Source organism: Phoxinus phoxinus, assembly GCF_949152265.1.
Source record: "Phoxinus phoxinus genome assembly, chromosome: 22".
NCBI lineage: Eukaryota > Metazoa > Chordata > Actinopteri > Cypriniformes > Leuciscidae > Phoxinus > Phoxinus phoxinus.
This window is the reverse complement of record NC_136897.1, coordinates 18,432,731-18,458,660: the sequence shown is the minus strand read 5'-3', so window position 1 is coordinate 18,458,660 and position 25,930 is coordinate 18,432,731. Positions and strand designations below refer to the sequence as shown.

At 36.8% G+C, this 25,930-nt stretch overlaps 3 protein-coding genes across 11 annotated transcripts in view; all 3 read right to left on the bottom strand.

The window, feature by feature from the left end:
* The window catches only part of ndrg3a (ndrg family member 3a), a 31,425-nt gene extending 21,668 nt beyond the window's left edge, over positions 1-9,757 (bottom strand). For 2 of the 6 annotated variants that reach the window (XM_079596541.1, XM_079596542.1), the window contains exon 1: positions 9,504-9,689. The gene's annotated coding sequence lies outside the window, so the exon portion shown is untranslated. Of the gene's footprint in view, positions 1-9,503 lie in introns of all 6 variants that reach the window. The other 4 variants (XM_079596545.1, XM_079596544.1, XM_079596546.1 and 1 more) reach the window with 4 other exon arrangements.
* A 75-nt stretch (positions 9,758-9,832) lies between these two features.
* On the bottom strand, positions 9,833-22,212 carry phf20a (PHD finger protein 20, a). 4 transcript variants are annotated; one of them, XM_079598375.1, is made up of 17 exons: positions 22,020-22,212; positions 19,448-19,504; positions 19,143-19,314; positions 18,020-18,104; positions 17,842-17,918; positions 17,244-17,742; positions 16,372-16,428; positions 16,133-16,285; positions 15,982-16,032; positions 15,474-15,896; positions 15,250-15,348; positions 14,691-14,872; positions 14,262-14,361; positions 13,874-14,078; positions 12,557-12,929; positions 11,346-11,499; positions 9,833-11,226 (listed from the first exon to the last, which is right to left on the bottom strand). In XM_079598375.1, exons 3-17 carry the CDS (start codon positions 19,194-19,196, stop codon positions 11,084-11,086), a joined length of 2,655 nt encoding a protein of 884 aa, XP_079454501.1. In that variant the 5' UTR covers positions 19,197-19,314; positions 19,448-19,504; positions 22,020-22,212; the 3' UTR covers positions 9,833-11,083. The 4 variants fall into 4 exon arrangements, with proteins under 4 accessions (XP_079454501.1, XP_079454499.1, XP_079454500.1 ...); XM_079598373.1 differs by having other exon boundaries at positions 19,407-19,504; positions 22,020-22,185; XM_079598374.1 differs by lacking the exon at positions 19,448-19,504 and having other exon boundaries at positions 22,020-22,185.
* A 1,193-nt stretch (positions 22,213-23,405) lies between these two features.
* arhgap46a (Rho GTPase activating protein 46a) overlaps positions 23,406-25,930 on the bottom strand; it is a 33,605-nt gene continuing 31,080 nt past the window's right edge. The window contains exons 8-10 of the mRNA XM_079598287.1: positions 24,500-24,591; positions 24,214-24,383; positions 23,406-24,116 (exon numbers count right to left, since the gene is read on the bottom strand). Of these exons, the coding sequence (XP_079454413.1) occupies positions 23,922-24,116; positions 24,214-24,383; positions 24,500-24,591 (457 nt within the window). The 3' untranslated portion in view covers positions 23,406-23,921. The remainder of the gene's footprint in view (positions 24,117-24,213; positions 24,384-24,499; positions 24,592-25,930) is intronic.

The following is a 25,930-nucleotide window of genomic DNA, read 5'->3' as shown; positions in this document are numbered from 1 at the left end:
GAAATGTGACTCATGTAAAAACACTTCCCAGGGTTCCAGCCTCCTATTTCAGAGATTTTCAGCGAAAATGTGTATCTACACAGCTGCGAAAAGAAAATACCAGAAAAAAATGATCAGAGCTAGCAGTCAGATGACAACGTTACTATAGGGCATTGCTGAATCTATTTCACAGATAGCTGTCTAGAAATATCACACACACTTCACTATATTAGCGAGGATATTGCATACACCTCCATTGATTTTATATTAGGATAATGATATTCTCTATCACCTATCCTAACCCCTAACCTAAACACAATCCTCACAAAACGTGCAAAGCGCTAGATTTAAATAAAAACACGTTTTGGCCGATTTATAAGCCTTTTTAACTACCGGTAGGTTTTTGTCATAATATTTCACTATTTACGTGAGGATATTTGGCCAAACCTGTACAGACACACGCACGCACGCACTCACTCACACTTTTTCCGTAGCACAGATGGTGATTTGATCGGGGCTGTTCCAGGGCGGACTTTTGTAAATTGTCTCCACACATTTAGTTAACCACAGACTAATAAAAACATAGCGGGATAGAATAAAGATAGAATAACTTATTTCAAAATCGGGATAATACCGTACCCGTTATGAAAGCTTCAACGATAACATGAAAATTTGATACCATCACATGCACAGTTCTCATTACTGATTTTCAGCTATTTATTTATAGTTGATTATTAAACACTCGCTGTTTGTAACAGAACTCAAATCATGAAGTAACATCAGCAGCACATGCTCCATTAATTTTTGTCACAATTCAACCTCTTTTTACGTGGAAGGTCATTGTTCCTGTTCTCAGGAATCCACCAAAGACCACTTGCATTCTCATGTGTTAAATTTCAACCAGTCCAATCACTTCCTCTGAATCCCCAGTAAAGGTTACTGGGAGAGTGGGAAGTGGTTTGCAGGTAAGCTGAGAGACACGACCTATGACTAGGGTCAGAATGGAAGTGCACTAGGTAAAGCATATTGTGCAGTGCACACTCTAGAATGCATAATATATAAAGCCTTTAAGTAAAGTGTTATCAAAAATGAAGAAAGAAAAAAACATTACAACAACAAACACACCAAGTACTTAAAATGACAACAAAACAAAAAAATATATATATATCATAAGATTAAATATGAAACTTGTAAACCAAAAATGTGAACCAATTGATTCTATGTATTATGTTAAAAGAAAACATGATGCATAGCATATGCTTCAGAAAAGTCACTAGTAGAAGGATTTTAGATTTGCTATTCTGAAGACAGCCTGTATGTTCCCTCTCACCTTTTTTTGCCTGCTTTTGTCTCCATCTCTGTGGCTCCCTCTATCACTAACTGAATTAAGGGAAACCCTGGTCTAAGCAGTTGTGTGTGTGACAGGGTGACGCGCACACTCCGTTATAAAGCTCTTGTGGTGGCAGAGAGCGGCCGATGCACTAAACTCTCTGCCAAAAAAGGACTTCCATCTCTTTCTCTTTTCATACACTGAGGGATGAGGGACACCCTGCATGCTGACGCAAACTGTCACAGACTCAAAGTGTCGCATCCATCATACTTCGGCTTTTTCCTTATACATTAAGCCACTTCCTTGCTGTCATTCCTGAAGAAACAAGGACTTGCATACACACAAGGGTATATGAGGATACTTGTTCTCATAAATCTCTCTTATGCACACATACACAATCACATACAATCTTTTTCATATATATAATGCAGACTATAGCGAAAACCCTTCTTAGAGTTCCCAGAATGCTTTGAACGGAGTGCATTATTCCTGAAGGGTCACAATGTTTAGCCTTATTAGAACAGAAAGCCACTCACTGTATTGATTTAAAGCTTATTTGTTGGCATCATCAGTTAAAGCATCTTATGCCTCCCAGACACACACACACACACACTTAAATTAAGAGCAATTTCACACTATGCTTTTGGTGCGGACCCGAGCCTGTTTGACATTAGAGCTCGGATCATTTGATTGGTGTTAAAGGGTATATGTGGTTTTGTTTTTGTGAGCTTCAGTACATTTCACAACTAAAAAGAGTTTGACAGTCCGTCCTAACTCCCAGAAGTGAAGCACTATTGATTGATGATGTATTAGGGATGCACAGATTTTTAAAGTGCTGGCCAATACTGATAATTATTTTCAGATTATGGCGTAGACTATTTTCTCAAAATAAATAAAACACTAAAAAAGATTTAAAGGCGCATTCACACCAGATGCCGTCAATTCACCAAAAGCAAAGGAATGGCAGACTCTGATAACGTCATCAAATCTTACTCGCTCGACGTGACAGTTCCACACATTGTCTTTCAATGTTCCACACATTGTCTTTCATTACGGACTATGAACACGCCGCTGCAGACATCCTCACATATCACAACAAGCACACCTACACATTGAAGCCATTAGACAAATTGAAATGCATAAAAACTGAAATTCATGCAAACCGATAGCTGAGACAAAAACTAAATAACCTTAAACCTGCACCAACCTTAAAATATGACATGTGGTGGGTTCAAAGATGAATCAGATATTGATCATAACCCAGCAAATTAGACAGTTGTAGACCACTGTTGATGAGAACATGAGAACGAAGGACTTTTCAAGGACTTTCAAGAATTTCAGACAACTTTTTTCCAGCATTTCAAAGCTAAAAAGTCTGAATATTTTCTTCTAATTTAAATGTTAGTTTAAATGTGATGACCAAAAACATTTTTTGTTCATCCGACCTTCAAAGAGTGTCCTCATTTGTACTGTAGATTCAGGAAAACTAACACTTATTAAAAAAAAAAAAAGTTTTTAAAGACATTAAATAACTAGTTGTTGGCGACAGAGGAGCACTTATTTGGCTAATTAGCCGTTTCCACTCCATAATTTAGTTTTTTTTTTCCACACGGTTTGGGTTTATTTTTTGTCACTTTTTGTACTAAAGTATGTTGGAAAAGTCACAAATTCTCATGAAAAACAAAAACTTTTCTTCAAATTGTGAATGAAATTACACAGAGTAAAGATCTCTTCCTTTATAATCACTGAAGCTGTCAGTCCAGTTCAGTGCAAACACATCGAGTGATGAATGAATCTTTTATTTACATTGTGTCTCCGCTTTGTTTGTTATAATGAGAGGATTTGTGCATGTGCAGAACTTTGTAAACTTAATGAGCTAAAGAAAAACTATTGCACCGTTTTGAGAGATACTGAGTGGATTAAACTTAAACACCACTTATTGGTCATTATTTTCAACAGAAATACCTGTGATTGGCTACAACGCTACAATTCACTAAATTCTGCAAAATCACGTTGTAAATACCACATTTGCACCGCTGTTGAACATGACACGAATTTTCACACCAACTATAACGGTAATAACAATATTAGTGTCCACACTAATGCACAATATAGTTGTTTATTATACGCATGCTGCAGTTTTGTCGCCTGCAGCTTTTAATTCTAGAGCTCTTTAAAGCAGGATGGATTCTGATTGGCTGTCAAGGTTTTTATCGTTTATCAGCAGGAAAAAAAACTGTTTTGAAAGTCATTCCAACAATATTGTTTCTCTGTGCCATTATCGTTAGAGTTGTGGTGTGGACCTGACTATTTCTATTTAGAACAATAGACACTACAAATGACAAAAATTACTACAAAATTACAAAAATCTCCAATATCAGCTAAAAATCCATACAGATACATAGAACATACTATGTACAATTTACATTTTTGAAGGTCTTTGCCACAAATACTCTTTCCTGACACATAATTTCATGATGTTTTGTGCAGACAGCACAAGCCCCTACCCTAGTAAAAGGCTGAACGTTTTAGTCATGTTTATTAGGGGACATATGTGACATCAAAACAATCCCATCACAGAATGCGTCTGTCTCTGCAGAGGATCTGCTTTGGCCTCAGTTTTTGTCCCGAAAGCATGAGGATTTAAAGTAGGTTAAATTACAGTGTGGGACTAAAGCCTTCTAAAGCAGATGGTCAAGAAAAATTCACATATAGCGTGCACATATATAATTCACATTCTATATTCCATTAACTTTTTATCTCATAAATGAGGTAATCAATAATCAACATGATAATCGCTCATAAGGGTGCCAGATCCCCTAGAGATGCACAAATCAAAGCTGTATGCATTAGATTAATCTGGTTTGATAAATGACAGAAAATACACTTCTAACATGATATCAGCTGGGTAAATTACTTTCTACAACAGCTCCCAGAGCCATAAATAAAATCTAAACATGTTCCATGTGTAGCCTGGGCTAAACGTATTTAAGAGAACCTGCATTAGCACAGACTAAAGGGAAATCCCACAGTCTGTCTTCAGTAGGGTCAGGGGAAGTGCTCTGAGAACCCAACAACATCTCAACTTTTGAATGGTAGTTCATTTTACACTGTTTATTATTAATAACACACTAGACATTTCAGGGTAAAAGCTAAAGAGACACTGAACGGTTTCATTGAGGCTCATGCAAAAGCAGAACTAGCACAGTTGTTCTTACAAAAGGATTGCTATATGTTTTGCTTTTAAGAGCACAGAGTCCTTAGGGATCCAGTGCAAACTACTGCTCAAGATTAAAATTCAAGAGCTGCATGAATATACACCGAGCAAATAAAATAAGAGCCTCTGCTGTGATCTGAAAAAGTGCCGGGTCAGTGTGCAATCTGATGACCATTTTGATGGAATAGACTGAGACATCTCAGCAGGCCAGCCTGATATTGAGCCATCAGGCAGAAGCACAGCTGTCAAGGTGAAAATGGGAGGAGGGAACGATGGGAGACAGAGAAACATGGCACAAAACCAAAGACACAAGTTTAGTGGGCTGGCCACAGTCCAGGACAACCACATGAAACCCACCAGACACGTGCGACAGGCCAGAACGAATGACCTTTAATGTTAATAAGACGGAGATCGAACTGTTGAAATTGATTAAAATAGCTCAGAGTTCCAGCACAGGGATGATTCGCCTTTTGTAGGTCAGATATTAGATGGGTTTGAGCTGATTAATAAGGTGCAACATCTGAAAATGAGAAAAAAGCAAGTGCTTCGCGCAGCAACAGCAGAATCGAAAAAATTAAGGTCACAGGGAACTCTCACAAATCTTCAGACAGTCATGCTAACAACGGCTGCCATATGCCGAAACCAGTTTCACAGCGTTTCTGACAATAATAAAGGTTAAAACGGAAAGAGAGCAGTGCAATGCAATCAATCTACTGAAACCCCTTAAAATTCCACTACTGAACCACTAAACAAATGAGACGTTTGTTGTTTTTTTTGCGATCCTCCACTCTTTCCACTAGACTGCACTTAAGGAAGCCCACTCACGGGAACAAACGCTCCAGAGCATCATATTCGCTGTGCAGCAATTACACCATGCAAACAACCAATTTGTTTTTCAGTAAACATAAGTGCCCGGTTGCATAAAGCACCTTAAGTGAAATTTTCCCTTAAGTTCGCCCTTATGTTTCCCTTAAACCTAAGGGTGTTGCAGAAAAATACCCTTAAGTGTTACTTAACGTTTTTTTTAAGTGAAACGTCATAAACACTTAGAATTTCCCTTAAATGCTGATTTTTTTCACTTAAGTGATCCCTTAAAAAGCGTTAAGTGTTGCATAAAACCCCTTAATGGTCATTTCCCTAAGTATAACTTAAGGTTTGGAAATCGTAACCTTAAGAGTAACGCGGACAAAAAATAAGACGACATGGCTGAATTTATGGAACGAGCTGAAGATAATTATGTGCCAAGAATAATTTTTAGGGATAGGGAGAACCCTATTGTTGCATGAATACCGCTTTGATCGACGTGCAATATTTGACATCACTCATAACAAACTAGACGGCGCCCTTGACCGTGTCACACATCGCAACCACTCTTTACCTGCGGTGTTACAACTGCTTATAGCACTGCGTTTTTTGCAACTGGGAGTTTTCAGACGATAGTGGGAGATGTTTTCCACGTTCATAAATCGTCTGTCAGCAGAGTGGTTCTTCACCGGGTTGCGGTGTTGTTAGTGTTAGTGTTTTGCGTATCTATGGCAACAACAGACTTTTATAACGTGAATCCAGGATCGCTGTCGTGAAACACTTAAATGTTTCCCTTACCTAAGAGAATCGTTTAAGAGATTATATGCAACACCCTTAAGTTATTCTCTTAGGTAAGGGGAAATCGCCCCTTAAGTGTCATACTTAAGGGAAAAACTTAAGGTGCTTTATGCAACCGGGCAAAGGTCTTTTTCAGGTCTGATAAGGTTATATTACATCATTACCATCTTACAAAACACAACCAGTTCTTTTAAAACCAATTGAAACAATTAATAGTATAATTTTAAAGCAAAACAGTACTAAAGTTTTACTATGTTTTTGTTTGAAAGACCCTGGAACACTATATGTACATTACTGTTGTGTTCAATAGCTTGGGGTAGTAAAATAAAGTAAAGCAATAAGCCCCTCTCCGCGTCGTGCCTATCAACGCCCCTTAGCTGTTCTAAATCCACTGTAAAACACGGCTTCAAGGGGCTTATTGCTTTTATAAAACGGTTACTCCATAAAAATGTTAATTTTAATATTTATTTTATTCATAAAATAAACACCAGCAACAAAAAATATAACCTTATAACACATTTATTCCTCTGGCAAGCAATGTAGTTCCAAAGGGGTTGCTAAGCAACATGCAGCAACAAAGAATCACAAACAGCAGTTGCGCAGTAATACTACTAATGTAATGCAGTCACAGCACAGGTGTATGTTTGTTGAGTAATTTACAACGGCTTCGAACGTGAACTCAACCAATCAGAATCATGGACTGGAACTCTCCGTTTATTAATATTTTTGAAAGAAAATGTGTTATGCTCACCAAGACTGCATTTATTTGATCAAAACTACACTAAAAACTGTACTATTGTGAAATATTACTACAATTTAAAATAACAGTTTTCTATTTTGTTACATTTTGAAATGTACTGGATTTTCAGCATCATTATAGTCTTCAGTGTCACACGATCCTTCAGAAATCATTCTAAAATGCTGATTTGGTGCTCAGCTCAAATAACATTTATTATTATTAGCTGCTTTATATTTTTGTTGAAAACATGATACATTTTGGGGGATACTTTTATGAATATAAAGTAAAAAAAAAAACAGCATTTATTAGAAACTTTTGTAAAATTATAGCCTACATGTATTTACAGTCTTTTTTTATCAATTTTATGCATGAATAAAGTATTAATTTCCTTTAAAAAAAATCTGACTGACCTCAAACTTTTTAATGGATAAACTCATATTATGAAGAAAAATATGTACATTAAAGCCATTTTATATGTCAATTTATGCCTAGTGAAGAATAATCTGAAATCAAAACGGATTAACTATTACAGAGTGTCCCTTCGGTCCTGCACATCCCTGCAGTGAGGGACGGTCAGGAGGACCAGTTTGGAATCTGTCCACAACATCACACACTCAACAGCCTGACAACTGTGATATTGCTTTACAGAAGATGCTATAAGGGAGAGTGGAAATGTACTGCTTAGTTTATTTAAAGGAACAGCAGTATGAGCCGTGTACAGCAAAGTGCTGCAAAAAGATTTAAAATAAAACCCTATGGGTTTGGATCGACACATGTGGTTGACTAAATAATGACCGAATTTTCATCTTTGGGTGAACTATTCTTACACTGTGTGTACTTTGCAATCACTCTACTGTAAACACTGATACATGCCTCATTTGTCACTAACACAGACACAGAAATATGATGTTTTACATTCAAATAAGATCTGACACATTCAGAATGGCCAGTTTAAGATGAAGTGTCGTCTTTATCTCTGTATAGCACTATGGGCTACACTCATTGGCCCTCGTGCTGGTCCACAATCCTGATAAGAAGAGTTATTGAGATTGTAAGCACACTCAATTGAACTGAGCATAGCTTAATTAAAGCTCGCAGCTCCCGAGAGTCCCAGGATTCCCTGACATCTATCTATCTCTACACGCCAACCTGCAGGAACAGACCAAATCCCTCTCTCTTGCGCTCTCTCCAAATATAGGCTACTTCTCCATATAGGGATGTTTAAATGCTAAAGTAATGTTTTAGTCAAACACACGGAATAAACATTTTAAAAAAATAAGGAAAATTAAAACAGAGAGAACTTACAGTGTAATGACAGTACAACGAGTTAAAGCATTCACTGCAAAAGCAGAATAAAAACAGATCATATTTTTCATATTATTTGGGGGTTTAAACAAACTAAAAAGGGGTTACCTCAGTCACAAACTTTTCATAGACAACAACAGACAGGTAAACATGGATAACTAGCTTTCCACATGCAATTATGGATGTTTACGAGCCAATAAGGAAGTGTACCATTATTAATTATACCTGTCAAAATGTGAAATTTCCCTTGTGAAATGTCTTTTCGGGTAGAAAGTTTCATTGGATTTCTATGGAAATTCACACGTCATCTCAACAGCATAAAGATCGGTTAAAGCTTTGTCTTGAATACAACTGATTAACACAAATACTGTGTACTAAAACAACAATCAACGTTTCAATGTAGATACGACAAACAGATTTCAGCAAAACGACTGCAAGGCATTTCTTAGGAGACCTGTTTTGATGATAACAACAGGTTAGTGTTTTTGTTTGTTGTGTCAATAGTGTCTAGTGCACAACCACATTGTCTGAGTGTGCTAAAAAGCACACCTGCGAGCACATGGAGTTCACATCATCAGCACTGCGACCTTCCCATGATCAGGTGACCGAGGACAATGTCATTTGTGACATGCCGGAAGTTGTCTCGTATAATCGAAATTAGCCCAAAATCCATCCGTACGTCTTCGAGACACCGGCGTCCCTTGAGATTTTTTTAAAAATACATATAGGAATTTTACATTTATAGGGTAAAATTAGGAAGACGATGCAATCACAAATCAAAGTTAGACATAGGTAAATAATTTACACATTCAGACATAATAATAATACGAAGACAACAACAACACATATTTTCATTTAAACTGTTATATACATACACATGTACACAAAGAAAAATCATATTCAATATGAAAAGATTGCAGCTGGCCCTCTTATTCTAAACGAGAACCATCTATGAAAACTATGAAACATCTGCAGCGACGAATAGGATAACGTTAAAAATGCACCGAATTACAACCCATTAATGTTACACCTAATGAGGTAAAAAGTTTCTATTTTTGGCAACATCCTTGGTGTCGGGTGTGTGAAAAAAATCGATCTATAATAAATCAAAATGTGCGTGTTTTTTCTCTTCTGTCTTATTCAGCGGCTGTTACTGTGGCTCCCAGCAGTTTAAAAACATGGAGCCATTTTAAATGGAATTACATTGGTCGCTGAAGAGAAGATGACCAACACTATCACTCTAAATTATGTCACACAATTCCCGTCAGTTTTGTTTATATTCCAAGAACAAATCGTACTAATTCAGTTCTAAAATTAGGCATTTAACTCACCAAACAGTTTTGAGGAACAATACTTGGATCTGACTAAGGAAAAATCCCTCACAAAGATGTTGAAGTGAACGGAGGCTGGTAGAAGGGCTCGTCGTCCGCACGTTTCTCTGCTCGCAGTCTCTGCCAGCAGCCGTGTTTTGATGTCACTCGGTGGGCGGGGCCTTCTGGGCTACCCACATTACACTCAACGTTTGGAAGACCCCCTCATACGCGATTTATCGCCCCCGTGAGGTTATCTATGTGGATATCGTGTCTTTTTCGACAGTTATGTCTTTTTCTTTGGTTCTGCAAATTTTTTTCGACTAAAGAAAATCACCAGTACACCAAGTATACACATATGCATACAAAGTGCTTTTATTGTAGCCTAACTGTCTCTAATGTCAACAGTTGGGCAACATGTTAAACAAGCATATCGTCATCATAATGCAGTATATAGAGGGAATACCGTTTTCCAGTCATAGGCTACAGTATTGAAAAGACATGAGAGTAAATAATGACAGAATTTTATATATGTGGTTATCAAGATAACTAATATGCATAGATTTAATTTAAGTAACTACAATTGCAATACTGAAATGCATTCAGAATGAGAAATTCAGTATTTCCAGTTTCTGCTTTTAAACAGTCATGTGGTTCAGTCTTTGTTAATACTAGCCCCTGGTTTTACAAACAAGGCTTAAGACTAGTCCCAGACTAACATGCATGTTTGAGCTGTTTTAACTGCAATCAAATTGCACTGAGATATCTTAAAATATGTCAGTGCCATTGTTTGTCTCAAGATGCACACCAGTAATGTTTTTGTTTTCTTCTTCTTCTAATGCATGTTTATAAAAGCTACTTAAATGTCAATTGAACTAAGGTCTAATCCTGGCTTTAATCTAAGCCCCGTCTGTGAAACCAGGCCTAAACATTTAATGGCTAATCCATAATGAAGTGATGTCACAGACTACATTTACTACACAAAGCTTAAAGAAAGACTACTGAGGATTGCAGTAATTATGAAATTCACAGTTGTTCAGAAATAAATATGCAATATTCAAAAAACATTTGAACTTTCTAAGCATAAGGTCCTTTAAATACAGCGGAGCACATAAACAATAGTTTCATTGTGCACATTTTACTTCAGTTTCACAGTTCACACCCAACCTGTTAAATAGAGGTTAACGGTTACTAACCTTTGAACAACGCAGGACTGATTCTTATTTTGACTATCCAGTAGGTCTTTTTTTAGATTAAACATGATAAACTTAGTTAAAAAAATGATATGTATACATATAAACCTTTCAGCAAACATACATTTAGATATTTTGTTATACGTTTACTTTCGGTGAAAGAGAAAGGATGAAAAGGATCTGGATCACATTTGCTGTAAAGGGATAGGTGGGGTGATAAAGTTTTGCAACATTCAATCCTAACTCCAAGTCCACAGTCAGAATCACAGATTCTGTAACAAACAGCTTGTTTAGTTTCACATTGTTCTCAGTCTAATGTTCTTTAGGCTCTTTGGTTTCGTGGCCCGCTTTAGGAATGTATTAAACTGAGGTAGTCCTGTGATGATAGTGAAATTTGCCCTGGCGCCCTCATGTGGCACAAATCAGAGCGATCTGTTGCACCTTTCCCAGTTCATTCAGCAGCTGCTTGATGCTTTGCTTGAGTTCAGGCAGACGGTCCAATGGCTCTGGAGGCTCCAACTCACCCGTGCAGTCCAGCCAGTTTTCAAGCACTGAAACAGGAAGCAATTGATGTTTTAGCTTTAATGTATAATAAACATTCCCATTATACAAATCACCAAATGAAAAATAGCAAAACATAAATCCAGCCCCCTGAAACCCCGTGGCACACCATCAAGCTCCCTTTCGATGAAGTCCATCCTGCGAGTAACCTCTTCTTGTAAAGTCTCGATGTGTTCCAGCAGGTTGATCCTCCACTGCTGGGGCGGAGCTGCGCCCTTAACCCCGCCTCCATCACCACACGCCTCACGCTTCTCTCCTGCATCCTACAATGTCACATTCACTCGTTACTTACATTGCAGCATTCAATGTATTTAACATTCAGTCACAAACAATATAAAACAGTCAGTCTACACTACTGCTCAAAAGTTTGGGGTTGGTAAGATTTTTTTTAAACTGTTTTTTCAAAGTCACTAGGGCTGGATTTATTAAAATAAAAAATACAGTAAAACAGTAATATCTTGAAATATTATTAAAATGTAAAATAACCGCTTTCTACTTTAGATACATATGTATTAAATATATGTATATATGTATTCAAATGTAATTAATTCCTGTGATGCTGAGCTGAAATTTCAATAGCCATTATCCAGTCTTCAGTGTCACATGATCCTTCAGAAATCATTCTATTATTGCTGATGTGGTGGTCAAAAAAATATCATTATTATCGATGTTGAAAACAGTTGTGCTTAATGTTTTTGTGGAAACCATAATGCATTTTTTTCAGGATTCTTTGATGAATGGAAAGTTCAAAGAACAGAAATTATTAGAAACATAAACCTTTTATAACAAAACCTTTACGGAGTCCTTGCTAAATGTAGAAAAAGTATGAATTCCTTAATGAAAGTATTAATATCTTTTGAACCAATGTACATATTTTGAAGTACACTTTTTAAGTTTGCTGTAAATCATTAAAGGAATAGTTCAACTCAAAATAAATCCTAAATGACGATTTTGATGATCGTTTTATTATGACATCAAACTGGTCGTGCTGTGTCTAAATGAGACATGTTTTAATAGATGCAGATGTTTAATGTTCAGTACGTATTTTAAATATTGATAGACCTCTTATAATTTTAGACCACTGATACTTTTATTGTGCTTTTTATCATTTTGGAGCTTATCCGCACAAATCCCCATTCACTTTCATAATAAGTAAAGAATGGCACATTCTTCAACATTTCTATTCTATTAAAATTCATGTACTATTCCTTTAAAAATGTCAGCTCACTGTAGGATCAGACCTTTTGATTTGACCGTAATAATTATATTTCACAGAACTACATTGTTAATCACATAATATTAACCTCGTTTGACCCTCACCATCCTGTGGTTGAACAGCTGAGCACTAGATGTCTTCAGAAGTGCTGGTTGGATCTCTCCATAATAGTGTTGTTCATTCTTCAGCATTCTCTCAGTGTTGTGTGATCGATCTTCCAACACTGACTCAACCCGTGTCTTCAGCACCAGCCTCGGCTCCAATACTTGGTACAGTGTTTGTGGCTTTTGGTAGCAGTGCTCACTGCTAATGTAGTCCTGGAAGGATGAAGAGAATGGCTCTTTCTGTAGAATGACTTCAGAAGATGCTGATGAAGAAACGTTTTTTGCGTCTGGAAGAGCCATGCTTTTTATCCTGGATCTCTCAGTCAGCTTCCACGGCTCCTGCCACAACTTGAGGTCTGGATGAGTCTGGCTCCTGTAGAAAGGGGTGCAACACTCTTTTCATGTGGCTTTTCTAACAGCATGAGTCTTATTGGTTAAAACAGAGATAAAAAAGCATCACTTAGGCCACATTTACAAGTGACCCAAATCCGATTTTTTTCCTCCCATGTGGCACAGATCGGATATGACCCACAAACATGTAAGCAGGAAAAAAGCACATGGATTCTGATATAAATTGGATATGTGCATTTGCGAATGACGGTGGCGAATGACGTCAACTCGGGTGGAGGCAAACTGCGATCACATGACTATTTTCAATGGCGCAATGGCAGACGAAGTCTCAACCCAGTGCAGTCATGCTGAAGTTTTATGTATTTTGAGTCTTTGGGGCGAAGGGACACATAGTGCAGATAAAAAAGCAGGGTTGTTACAGAAACAAAGGCGTATTTTGAGAAACTTCAGGCGAGATGGGAATGCACGGTTTTAAGCGCTCGTGGCTACGGTGGCAACATAAAATCAAAAGCTTAAAAAGCAAGTACAAGGTAGTCAAAGACAACAACAACAAGAGTGATAATAGCCATATTACATTCCCATTCTACAAACAAATGGAAGGCGTTTTAGCTGCCGACCACCTGAAATACTAGATAGTTTCAGAGAGGAAGATGCTCCATCACCAGTGGACTGTCAAGAGCTGCAGTGTGAGAACATTAAAGTTATAGGTAAAGGTAAATGAAAGTTTTTGCAGACATTAGCTGGCATATAAACGTTATTTCAGCCATTGCCAAATTAGAAAAAGTGACGATCGATATATTATTGTGTTAGTCTATAACATTAGATACAAGGGTGTAATGTGTAATGACATAGCTATCATCAAGTGAATAGTGTAAATTAAGATATCGGATATGGGTCACACAACAACAAAAATCAGATATAGTCAACAAGTGGGCATCAAGACCTGCAGTGTAAATGTGGCCTTACTGTAGCACGCTGATTTTGAGCTGCAGGCCATTGAGGACTTCCAGCACATGCTGAACGTCCCCTAACAGCTGATGAGTGGCTGCGATCTTCTTGCCGTTCTGATGGGAGTAGTTCTCCAGGAAAGAGAGGCCATACATATGGCCGGTGCTAAGCCAGTCCCTGTCATACCAGTACCTCAGGCTCTGTCTCTGACCTCTGGTCTGCCCTGGATACACACAAACAAATGCACTGGTAAGCCAAAATTAACTTAAAACAGCAGAAAATGTCCTAATTCCCTAGCAGGAGAAAGGGGAATTGACTAAATGCTGAGTCAAACTGCCACTCATCCTGAGGTCTACATTAGAGTTTTGTTTAGAAATCAACACTAAAACATGCATCACTTCCAAACCTGGAGAATCCCGGCAAATGAAGCAAGCGTATCGTTCTGGAACGTTCTCTTCCAGGAGCCCCATACAGGTTCCATGCTGCCAGTACAGACACTCTTCACACTGAGGTGCAAGAGAAAAAGCAACAAATGTGATCGTTGTTAATAGTGAAAATCTTCTATTATAACATAATATTTCTATTTTAAAATGTAATTTATTCATGTGATGTCAAATCTATATTTTCAGAAGCCATTACTCCAGTCTTCAGTGTCACATGATCCTTCAGAAATCATTTTAATATGTTGATTTTGTGATCATTAACTCTTTTGTAACATTAGAAATGTCTTTACTATCACCTTTGGTCAATTTAATGCATCCTTGCTGATAAGTATTAATTTCTTTACTGACCCCCACATTTTGAATGGTAGTGTACAGACCAAATGAATGGTCACCTGTAACATGAAGTCATTTTCCTCTTCCGCTTCACACACACAGCGGACAGTTTCCTGACTTCCTGTAGTTGAGGCAACAGAGCTACAGCTGAGAGGTGAGGCGATGACATCTAGATCCGCCCCCATTTCATCTTCACTCCAACCACAGCTGTCAGAGGACCAGTCTGAAATGCTATCCTCATCTGGAAACAGAATACAAAACTAAGATAATCTCAAATTGGAAAAATCTATAAACTCCACAAAACATTAAGATGGACAGGAAACCTTCAGTTAAAGCACAGCTGAATGTACTAACAGTGAAAATATAAATTGACAGGAAGTGGATGAATAGCAGAGCAAAATTATTATTTTTTCTTAAATGATAAAATGCAATATGTTTCGCATAGCAGAATTTACACTTCTATAATTTATATTTCTACTTGTATTATAATTTACTGTTGCAAACATATTTTAGTTCAATTACAGTTGTTGTGCACAGAAATAAAGATTTACCATCACTCAAAATCAACGCTTCGAGAACTGATTGCATAGTCTGTAAATAAATGTTACTTTTCTTTACCTGATGTGGTTTTTTTCATCTTTTTCTTTTCCTTCAACTTTATACGCAAGAAGTCTCTAGTCTGTTTCTCTTTTGACCGGTCACGTTCTTTCACGCCTTCTAAAAAAGGCAAAAAACAAAGCTCAGTTAGATCATGTCATGTTTTAAAGCCTTCAATTAAATAACACTGAGAATCCCAAATCCTTTCTGTGAAATACAATATAAATTTTATCCATCAGCCATACCTATTTCCATAAATCTCCTCTCTCTTTCCTTGTTGAAGTATCTATGCATGTTGCTGTCGAGCTGATTGTCTCTGGTCTTGTCCCTGGTCTTGTCCTTCAGTGAAGGCCATCGTTGGTAATTCTGTGCACTGACAACAGGGGGCGCAAGAGAGCGTCTCTTCACGGTCCCCTGCGCACACTCATGCGATGTAACGCATCTCTTCTTAGAGCCATCCTGAGTATTAAGTGCGGTCTGTTTGTCCATTGCCCGGATCGGCTCTGGCTCCATCAGACGATCATCTCCATGGTAGTATTTCATATGATAGTGCAGGAGTTTTGCTTTGCGGAAAGACTTCGTACAGCCAGGAGCACTGCATTTATATGGATTATGGTCCAAGTTGATCGAGAGCACTGGTGGCGGTTGGTTTCTGATGACTCTGTATACTGTGATAAGTACAATTTACATTCATCGTCACTAATTCGAGATGATTCTGATTGTTCTCATTTATTAGTAGAGACGATTACTCACATGGTTCTCTGCTGAACCGGTTGGGGTTATGGAAGGCTTGTTTTCTAACTGCTACAATTTTTAAAAAGAACAACAAAAAAACATGATCATAATGAACCAGGTCTTATTAGAGTAAATATGTGTTTTACGGATGTGGTGGGTGGAATCTCACCTGTAGGCTTAAAGGTTTCTGATTGGCACGGAGCCTTAGGTACTGATGTGTCATTGGATGGTTGTGTCAGACATAAGGGGTCTGATCCTTTTCCTTCAGTTCTCTGATTGGTGGATTCGCATATGGGCTTGCAATCATTATGAAAACTTTTTTCTGGAGGAAAGAGATGAATGATGAGGAAATCTACCATTATGGCACTAGTAAACACATTTTTTTACATAACAGTCAGATAGTCAAACCTGAATCAGTCTTGGTTTTTTTGGAGCTCCTTCGTGCCATTGAAAGTCGTCTCTTCCCTAGAGAAAATAAACTTAAATGTTAAAAAACTTGAATAAATGAAGCCTCACCAAATAATAGAGCTGCATGAATTGATTTTTTCTGATAATTGCATTTGCGATTGATAACGCAAATGTAAATTTAAAAAATTGAGTATTTAAGAAAAGGCTGTCTTAATTTCTTTATGTTCAAACATTAAACCATCGAGCCTTTATTTCAGTGAAAAACTGCAGAGAGCCCTTAAATCTCTTTTGTTGAAACCAGTCAGTTTATAAGTGCTTCTCATTTCAAGTTTGATGAAAATGGTTGGTGCATGTTTGGTTCCCAAATACCCATCATAAGCAAGCTAAACCCAGAGCAGATGCAGAGATGAGTTTGTGTGGAGCAGCATTTACTGCAAATCAAGCCACTCTAAGAGGACAAAAACACTGGATCTGCTCACATGTTAAAAAAAAAAGTGTTGTGCTTCACTCCAAAAGCACGCATATATTTAAGTAAATCAGCCTTTGCAATTTGATAATTGCACTGATCCATATTGTGGTGTAAATTTTATTTTGATCACTTGTGCAGCTCTACCACATGGAGTTGAACAAATAATGTTTGTTTTAAACATGTTTCCCAAATATTCCCCCTGCTATTGGTCAGTCAAACAAATAGCCCCGCCCCAAACTCAACACCATTGGTTGAGCCACTTCTTGTTTGAGAACTTGAGTCAGTTCTCAAACAAACAGAACTTTGTTTTGATACCGCCACAGAACCGCAGAGTTTATACTCAGGGAACTCAACCTACAAATCAATCACTCGTATACAGTCATGGTTTAACTTTTGTACGTACTTCTTATTCGCTGCCTCCGTGACTTTCTGTCATGAGGAAGACCTTGTCCTTTGATTTCCTCCTCTTTTCGTTCCAGGACTTCTGCTTCCTCAGTCTCATTTCTCTTTACCACCCCCTCATCAAAGTTCACGCCCAAATCTAACACCACAGAGTTCTTCATTTTCAAGCTGGTCGTCTCTTCTCTCTCCTCGGGGCCTGAGCCCCTCTTCAGAAATAACTTACTGTAGTTGTGCTGCCCTATTTGCTCCAAGACTCTCTCGCCCTCTTCATCTTCCTCCTTTATGCTTATATTTTGCACTTCAATGCATTTCCCATTCCCATTGCTTTTCTTCTTTTCACCTTCCTCTCCATCCAAGACTGAGTCCTCATCCTCCTCTCCCTCAGGAACACGGTCAATCTGTTTATCACCGCTGGCTTCATTCTCCAGCATTTTCTTGTCCTTAACTGTCTTTTTTACCATTGGCTTCTCTCCATTTTTGTCAGTTAGTTTCTTTCTACACTAATTGGAGAGAATGAGAGAATGAGTAAAAAAAGAGAAGGCCAAAATTGGTACAGAAATAGAGACGCAACATGAATAGGATAAAAACACAAAATGAACCTCTTTGGTGAAGGGCTTCACATGGATCCCTTTGACTGTTTGGATGACACCGTCATAGAACTTTACAGTGTAGGATGCTGCAGGATCATTTTGTACATTTGAAACATACAATTTCAATTTGAAAAATAATCTGTTCACGTAACATTTGTTTCATGCAATATTTACATCAACAGCTTACCATCTTTGTTGACGGCCAAGACTTTAGCAGGATAAAATCGACAATCAGACCAACTGGCAAGAACTTTGTCATTCACATGAAATCCCTGCAAAAAAAAAAGTATGAATTACAACAGAATTTATTAATTTGCATTTTACAATGGTTTTAAATGTGGTTTAACCAATCAGTATTTAGGGTCAAATTATCTGATTTTTAGACTTATTGACCTTGACACATAGTCAAGTGGGTCTGCTTTTCTGCATGCTAGCTGCACCACAAAACTAATATAAACAAAATTAATAAGCGCTGAAGTTGTGTAGAAATATACACTACAGTTCAAAAGTTTGAGGTTTGTAAAAAATTAAAATTTTATTCAGCAATACATTAAATGATCAAAAGTGACAGTAAAAACATACATAATGTTACAATAGATCTCTAATTTAAATAAATGCTCTCTTTTGGATGGTCTATTCATCAGAGAAATCCTGAAAGAACCATGGTTTCCACACAAAATATTAAACAGCATAAATGTTTTCAAAACTGATCATAATAAATGTTTCTTGAGCACCAAATCAGCAAATCGTGTGACACTGAAGACTGGAGATGATGCTGAAATTCAGCTTCGCCAAAAGGAATTACCGGTAATTACATTTTAAAATATCTTCGAAATGGAAAACGGCTATGTTATATATTGTAATATTATTTTACAATATTACTCTATTTTTTTTTATCAAATAAATGCAGCCTTGATGAGCTTCTTTCAAAAACATTGAAAAATCTTATGAGCCCAAACTTTCAAACGGTAGTGTAATATCGAACATTTTAAGTCAGAAATTAAAAACATGTTCACCATAGTATGTGTACTCAAGCCATTGTATCATGCATGTCTGAATTGCATTTTTAATGTATAAAAATGAATGAACAGTTAGTTAATTACCAGCTGGACAATTATCTGTAAATGATATTTGTGAAGACTGGCCGAGGCAAGATTTGCTTTTGTGATCCACACAGTAATAATCAGTTGAAAGAAAAACAGGACCGATGCAGCATCACTTTCACATCTCACTGAACAGATTTATACGTCAGGCTGATCCTAGATTAGCTTGCAGATACTGGGATTTTTGAGGAGCGGTCTGTGACTCACAGGGATAATGCTGTCTTCCTGCCGTCCCTCTCTCCTCAGCTGAACCCTCTCCATGGCCCTCAGATACGGACTGGACCAGTCAAACCACTCATCATAGCGATGGCTCCACTGGCGATAGTGGATTAAGACTTTCTCCTCCTCGTAGTCAATCTTCTCAATGTTGGCAGCATACCTGGGAGCGAGATCACATACAGATAGCTTGCTATAAAAAGGAGTCATGGACAGGCTAAAAAAAATGACTGTTTTTAAAAGAATGGCACTTGCCAGTTCTTCAGACTGTCCCGTGCTTCAAGAGCAGCGCCCACCTCAAAAGTTATTCCTCGTCTGTTAGGAGGTGTATTGCTCATGTTGTCAGCAAATACCTAATATGAAAGTGTCACATTTCAGTAACTGCCCAGTGAGGATTACATTACATAGATCATTCTCAAATCAATACTAGGGCTGGGTTAATATCGATTTCTGGATTTAATCGATCCTCATTTTGCAGAACCGATATTGATTCTTAAATATTTATTATCGATCTTTCAGTCGATGTTGTTTTTAATTGATGAATGAACAAAGCAGCATACCTAGAATCCAATAAATCGCAATAAGCTTTGTGCTGTTACTTCTGATATGAAACCAAGTCTCAGCTTTCAAATTGTGCCACTTTCATTACGAAATTCAAACAATAAATACTGTTTTTTGATGCTATTTTATGTGGCGCGACAGATCGCTGTATAGCACCTGCCTTAATACAAGCGAAGCTGCAGCGCTAAAGGCACGTGAACGAATTACGCTTTACTATTATTTACAGCACGAAATAAACATGAATGAACATCAGAAGGTATGTTGAAAGATAGGCCTACAGTACAACTTACCGAACTCTGTATCACAGATCTCCCAATGTCACGTTAAGTTACATTTACCTCAGAAAAGCCATTCAAAACTCGTTAGACAGCTAGAAAATTAACTCCAGGTAGGAGCATTTTGCTAAATATATGCACTATATTCCATATATTCATTGTATTTTTACTTAACCTGTTCTTCGATAGCCTATTTAATGTATTTGTAATAAATCCGCCATGTTTTTATGACAGATTTTATGACCATTTAAGTGTTACATTTTTTTTTAACCGAGTAGAAACATAACTAAAATGTATTATTATTATGACGTTATTATTGTACAATTTAAATGAAGGAAGAAGTGCACTGCCCTACAAATCAGTTCATTTTAACCTTTAATATTATAGTGATCCATCAACTGGATTCCTGTACAGTTTACAGCATTAGCTGAGAGATATTTTCCTTGAGGAAATATTACCATGCACTGTACCTGATAGTCTACAATTAATCAATATCAAATTGAATTGAATCAAAATCTAAGCGTGAAATTTGTGTCAATGTCCAGCCCTACTTAATACATTCAAGTAGACTATTTAAGAGATAACATGAGATAAATTAACCCACTCTGAAGTCTGAACTGTATCATTAATAATAATAATAATATTAAGAATTATCATTATTATTAATAATAATATTAATAACTGCATTTTGGCAGGAAAACAATTATGTACTATTATTAACAAGTATGTATTTATTGTCACAGCTTGCTAAAATCACATATCAAGGCCACTGGTTACTGACAATATTGCCCTGTTTTGTAACAAATTTTTACTTTTAACAAAGTAAGTATTTGACTTGTAATATAAATCTTTCAGATACAACTTGATGTTAATAATGTATTAATAAATGTTGAAATGAACTTTAACTAAGATTAATAATAAATACTTTTAGACGTAGTTATCATTGTTAGTTCATGTTGAATGTAGTTAACTAATGTCAACAAAATAAACCTTATTGTGAAGTGATACCAAGATTTGTATTTTTCATGCTACACGTTTGCATTACCATTAATATTATTAAAATAGTTTAAATGATTAAGAAAGAATACTTAAATTAATAATTATTTAAATGTTTATGCTTAAATCACAAGATTTATTGTTTTGACTTTTAAAAACCATGATATTCCATAAATTCTTTTTATATCTTTCCCAGTACTCCCTGGATCATCTCTGATCTACCGCATTTGACTTAGAAACTTTGTAGGTGCACAGAATCCAGGTCATGGCATCATGCCACTAAACACAATGCGAACAACAGACTTAGATTAATTATCAATAGCCTACTTACCTAAGCCTCTTTTTTCTATATGTAACTTTTATGTTTAAGTTTAGATTCAACATTCGGTTTATATTAATGTTAGGATAGGAACAGGATATAGATCTATCAAAATGTTACAATTTAAATGATTAATGTTACAAAATAAACCATATACATACATAACAAAACACAATAAACATACTTAATTAACTTATTTACCCTTGTCTGAGAAGTCATATAAGTGAGAGTGATTAAACGTGATTTTATCAGGGGCCACCAAGTGCCTGACAATGACAATGGAAACAATAGAGATTCCATATATTCCAACACTACACTACATGGCTGATGCTTATTATTCTCAGATTACATATTCCTGCCTGTCTTTAGCCAAAAGCAGATAGAGGACATCATTTAAGACAATTTGAAATGCTACAGGAACATTTCCATCTTAGTGAAAACACAAGCAGACGTTAACTTCCTGACTGACCCACACCCTCCAAGAGAATAATGACATGGATAGTAATGGGCGAGTACATCGCCACTCCCACAAATACAAGCTGTAAATCACAACATGCATCTATCAATGCACATGTTACGACATTTATTTAATTTCATTACCTAAAATCTGCAATCACAGATTCAGTTTTCTAAAACAGCATCTTTAAACATATCGTACTCGGGCAAAGTCTTGCCATTGCGAAAATAGTATTGTATAATGCTATAAATATCAGTTACCTGCAGCGATATCCGTCTCTTTATATACAAAGGCGCGTCGTGCATCTATTAAAGCGTCTTTTATTGTAACCACGTTGGGTGCGAGACGCACTTACTATTTTCCAATGTGTTCCACAGACTACCGGTATGAACAATACCAGAACTGCGCATGCGTCAGCGACTTCGCGTCTACATAAAGACGTCTGGGAGCTTTATTATGATTCACACAGGCGTTATTTTAATACAGTACCCTTCAAAAGTTTGCATTCATTCGGGTTTTTTATTTATTAAAAGACATTTATAATTTTTTAAAATAAATATTCAGAGAATCCTGATTTTTTTTTTTTATCAGGAACAAAAATATTATGCAGCACAACTGATTTACTTTGAATCATTTCTGAAGGATCTTTCATGTGACACTAAAGACTGGAGTAATGATGCTGAAAATTCAGCTTTGCCACTACAGGAGTAAATCACATATTAAAATATAAATAAGTGTAACCTAGGTGAGCTTAGATCAAGAGACCCATTTGAAAAACATCAACAATTCTTACCAACCCCACTTTTGAACAGTAGTCCATTTATATAATGTAACATTATAATAATAGGTATAATGTATAGAGCCTATTTTTATTTAAACCCCTAAAATATTAAATAAAAAATTAACAAATCACATCTTTGTGAAACTTTATTATACTTATTCCTCAACATCCATTTCACACAAAATACACACACAATCCAAAGGTTGTATAGAATATTTTGATCATACACAATCAGTCTATAGCACAGAATACTAAATACAAAAGTATTTAGATTTTCTATTTTCCAACAACTCACCACCACTCAGATCCATTTATAAGCAACATCAGTAAAATAAGCAGCACTATTTACAAGCTTTATTTACATACAAAGACTCACAAATAACATGAATACACAAATGGTACCTCTCTTTTTAGATAAGCCATGGATTTTATTTACTCTTTTCCAAGATTTTACACCTTTTTTTTTTTACAGGCATCATACAATGGAATATAATTTCATTATCACTTAATATATTTAATTTATTTACAAACTTTTTTAGAAGTAGTATTTCCAAATGGTATGTATGAGGCTGTGGACTTCCAATGGGAGCTGAAAATTTACTATTTCATGACTCGCAATTTAGCATAAATTACATTCCTCAGGGAGTAGCAGTTTCTTAAAAATAAAAAAAATCATAAAATAAAATAGAAAACTTTCACTTCTTAAAATACTGTATATTACTGGATAGAGTATGCAAAATTCACACTCAACCTAACAAAACCTATTTTCACTTTTCTATAGTTACTCTTAGATCAAACTAAAAACAAATACAATGTTTATACATTTGCCCTGTACATAACAGATTACCTTTTCTTTAAAATCCACAAATCCACAAAGATATTGTCAGAACAAACAAAATAAACAGTTTTCTTACAGCCTGTCACTATGACTTACTATAAAACACAAGCAGACAGCGTTTGAGTGCTCACAAAGCAATGCATCCATGCAAGTTACTTTTAACTTTGACCCTTGCAATGCACATTAACGTATGTACCACTAACAATTTGTGATCATCACAACTGAAGATTTGCCTTTTTTTAATGCATTCCTTGAACATGCAAAGAACTTAGGATGAAGGCATGACATTTCTGCCATGTTACCATCAATTCCACTAGTCTTTATATCGAGGAAGTAGGCAGAACACACCTAACTAACAAAACTAACAGTGATGTTGTGGAGAGTTTTCCAGTTAAAATATAAACAAATTTTTCACAAACAATTATCCATAAAGTGTACTTTTGTCTAAGATTTTGCTTAGTTTTTTTCCATGTTGTCATATTTGTGAGAAGGTTGGTTGTGTATCACTGTATCATGTACTGCCAGTGAGACGTAAGGAGAACTTTAAACAATGCCCTCTATGAAGCTCGTGTCCAGATGTACAATAAGCATCCGCAGAAAAGACATCTCCTTGCGGGTGTTCTCGAATATGACACGGGGGTCGTCCGACTGGCACCGAAGGCAATTAGGAGCCATTACCATTGCAAGGTTGTTTACGTCCATTTTAGTGACTGCAACATTGGTAGGCTGAGCAAAAACCTGAGGAAGACATGGGACATACATAAGTAAAATAAGAATTTTTTTGTGCATTTGAAAGCATGGCTGCCCACTATGTGTGTTTGAGTGTTGTGGCTACCTGCAGGAAGTGGATGAAGTAGCACAACACCAGTCGGTTGAGCTCCGGCAGCAACTGCACCACGCTGATGGCTGCCACAGGATCATCATAGTTACTGACACACTCCTTGTAGAAACTCATAGGGATAAGAGGCTCTTCCAGCTCACGGTACCAGAGCTTCATCAGAGAGGCTGAGGAAAACATTGGTATAAGATGTTTAAACATGTCTGGTATTTTACTGGAATGCCAGTAAATGTTGTCTTTGGCTGCGTAATATTCTTTTAAATGCATGAGAACAGTTACTCACCAGGAACATTAGGGTCTGACAGATTTTCAGGAATCCTCCACTGGTCCACCTGTAGCTTCAGTGCATTAACTTCATCAATGTCACCAGGGACCCTAGGAGGAAATTGTAATGTTACACTCGAGAACCACCAGAGGGAGACAGCACACCATAATTATGCATGAACTAGACTGTGAGTTGGGCAAAATTGTATGTCCACCAGTTAGTCTTTCGCATCTATAAGTTGTGCAATTTCCCTCCCAAGAGATAAATATATGACAGTAGGGGGAATCTATTTTGAAACTGCAGTTTGCCAAGCAACAAACTACTCATTACTTGATATGTTTAAAAGGAGAGTTTGATCATTCTTGCCTTTTGGCTCAAACTAAATCAATCAATACTAGGTACAGAATACTACAATACAAATGGATGTTTAGGACATACATTAGCCCAGTTTAAGTGCATAGGTTTAATCCTAACATCCCAGATAATTGCAATGTAAAGAGGAAATTGGCACACTGTTTCACTGTATGTGGGACTGCAGAGAGTTGTAGGTGTTCTGGAAGGAGGTTCTTGAGGTGATCTGTCTAGTGCATATACAGTACTGTGCACGTTAGTATTTTCGGCAAATATTTGGTGTTATTTTTTGCTGTAGTGTGTCAGTAGGTAATATCGGTTTACATTTCCACACATTCCTTTTGCCATTAATTGTAATAACCAGTGAGATTTTTATATGCACACGGAGTCTTGACAACAGTCGGTATGATCTGATCTCACCATCATCAAGTCTGTCTGTGACTACATGAAGAAACAGAAAACAACTGAGATGGACTAAATCTGGAAGAACTGTGGCAACGTCTCCAAAACGAAGAACCTGAAGAAACCTGCCTCCAAAGCTACAGTACTGTGTAAAGTTTTAGGCACTTGTGTAAAAAGGCTGTGAAGTGAGGATGCTTTCAAAATGAATGTCAGAAATAGGTTTCAAATTATCAATTAACTTCTATTTACTAAATCAAATCCATATTTGGTGAGACCACCCCTGTGTTTAAAACAGCTTTTGTCCAGGTACACCTGTACATAGTTTTTCAGGTAGATTAGGGTTCTTCAAGCGTCTTGGAGACGTTGCCACAGTTCTTCTGAATTTAGTCTGTTTTAGTTTTAGTTTCTTCATGTAATCCCAGACGGACTCGATGATGATGGTGAGACCAGATCTCCGTGTGGATCAGATCATCCCGGCCGTTGTCAGACTCCTTGTGCATACAAAAAGCTCACTGGATTATTACAATAAATGGCAAAAGGAATGTTTGGAAATATAAACGGATATTTCCTACTGACACACTACAGCAAACGATATAAATAAATAACTGGCTTAAAACTATTTATGCCTAATACTTTTGCACAGGACTGTATATCCTGTAAGGGTTGCTGTAACTGCAAACGGAAGCTCATAGATTT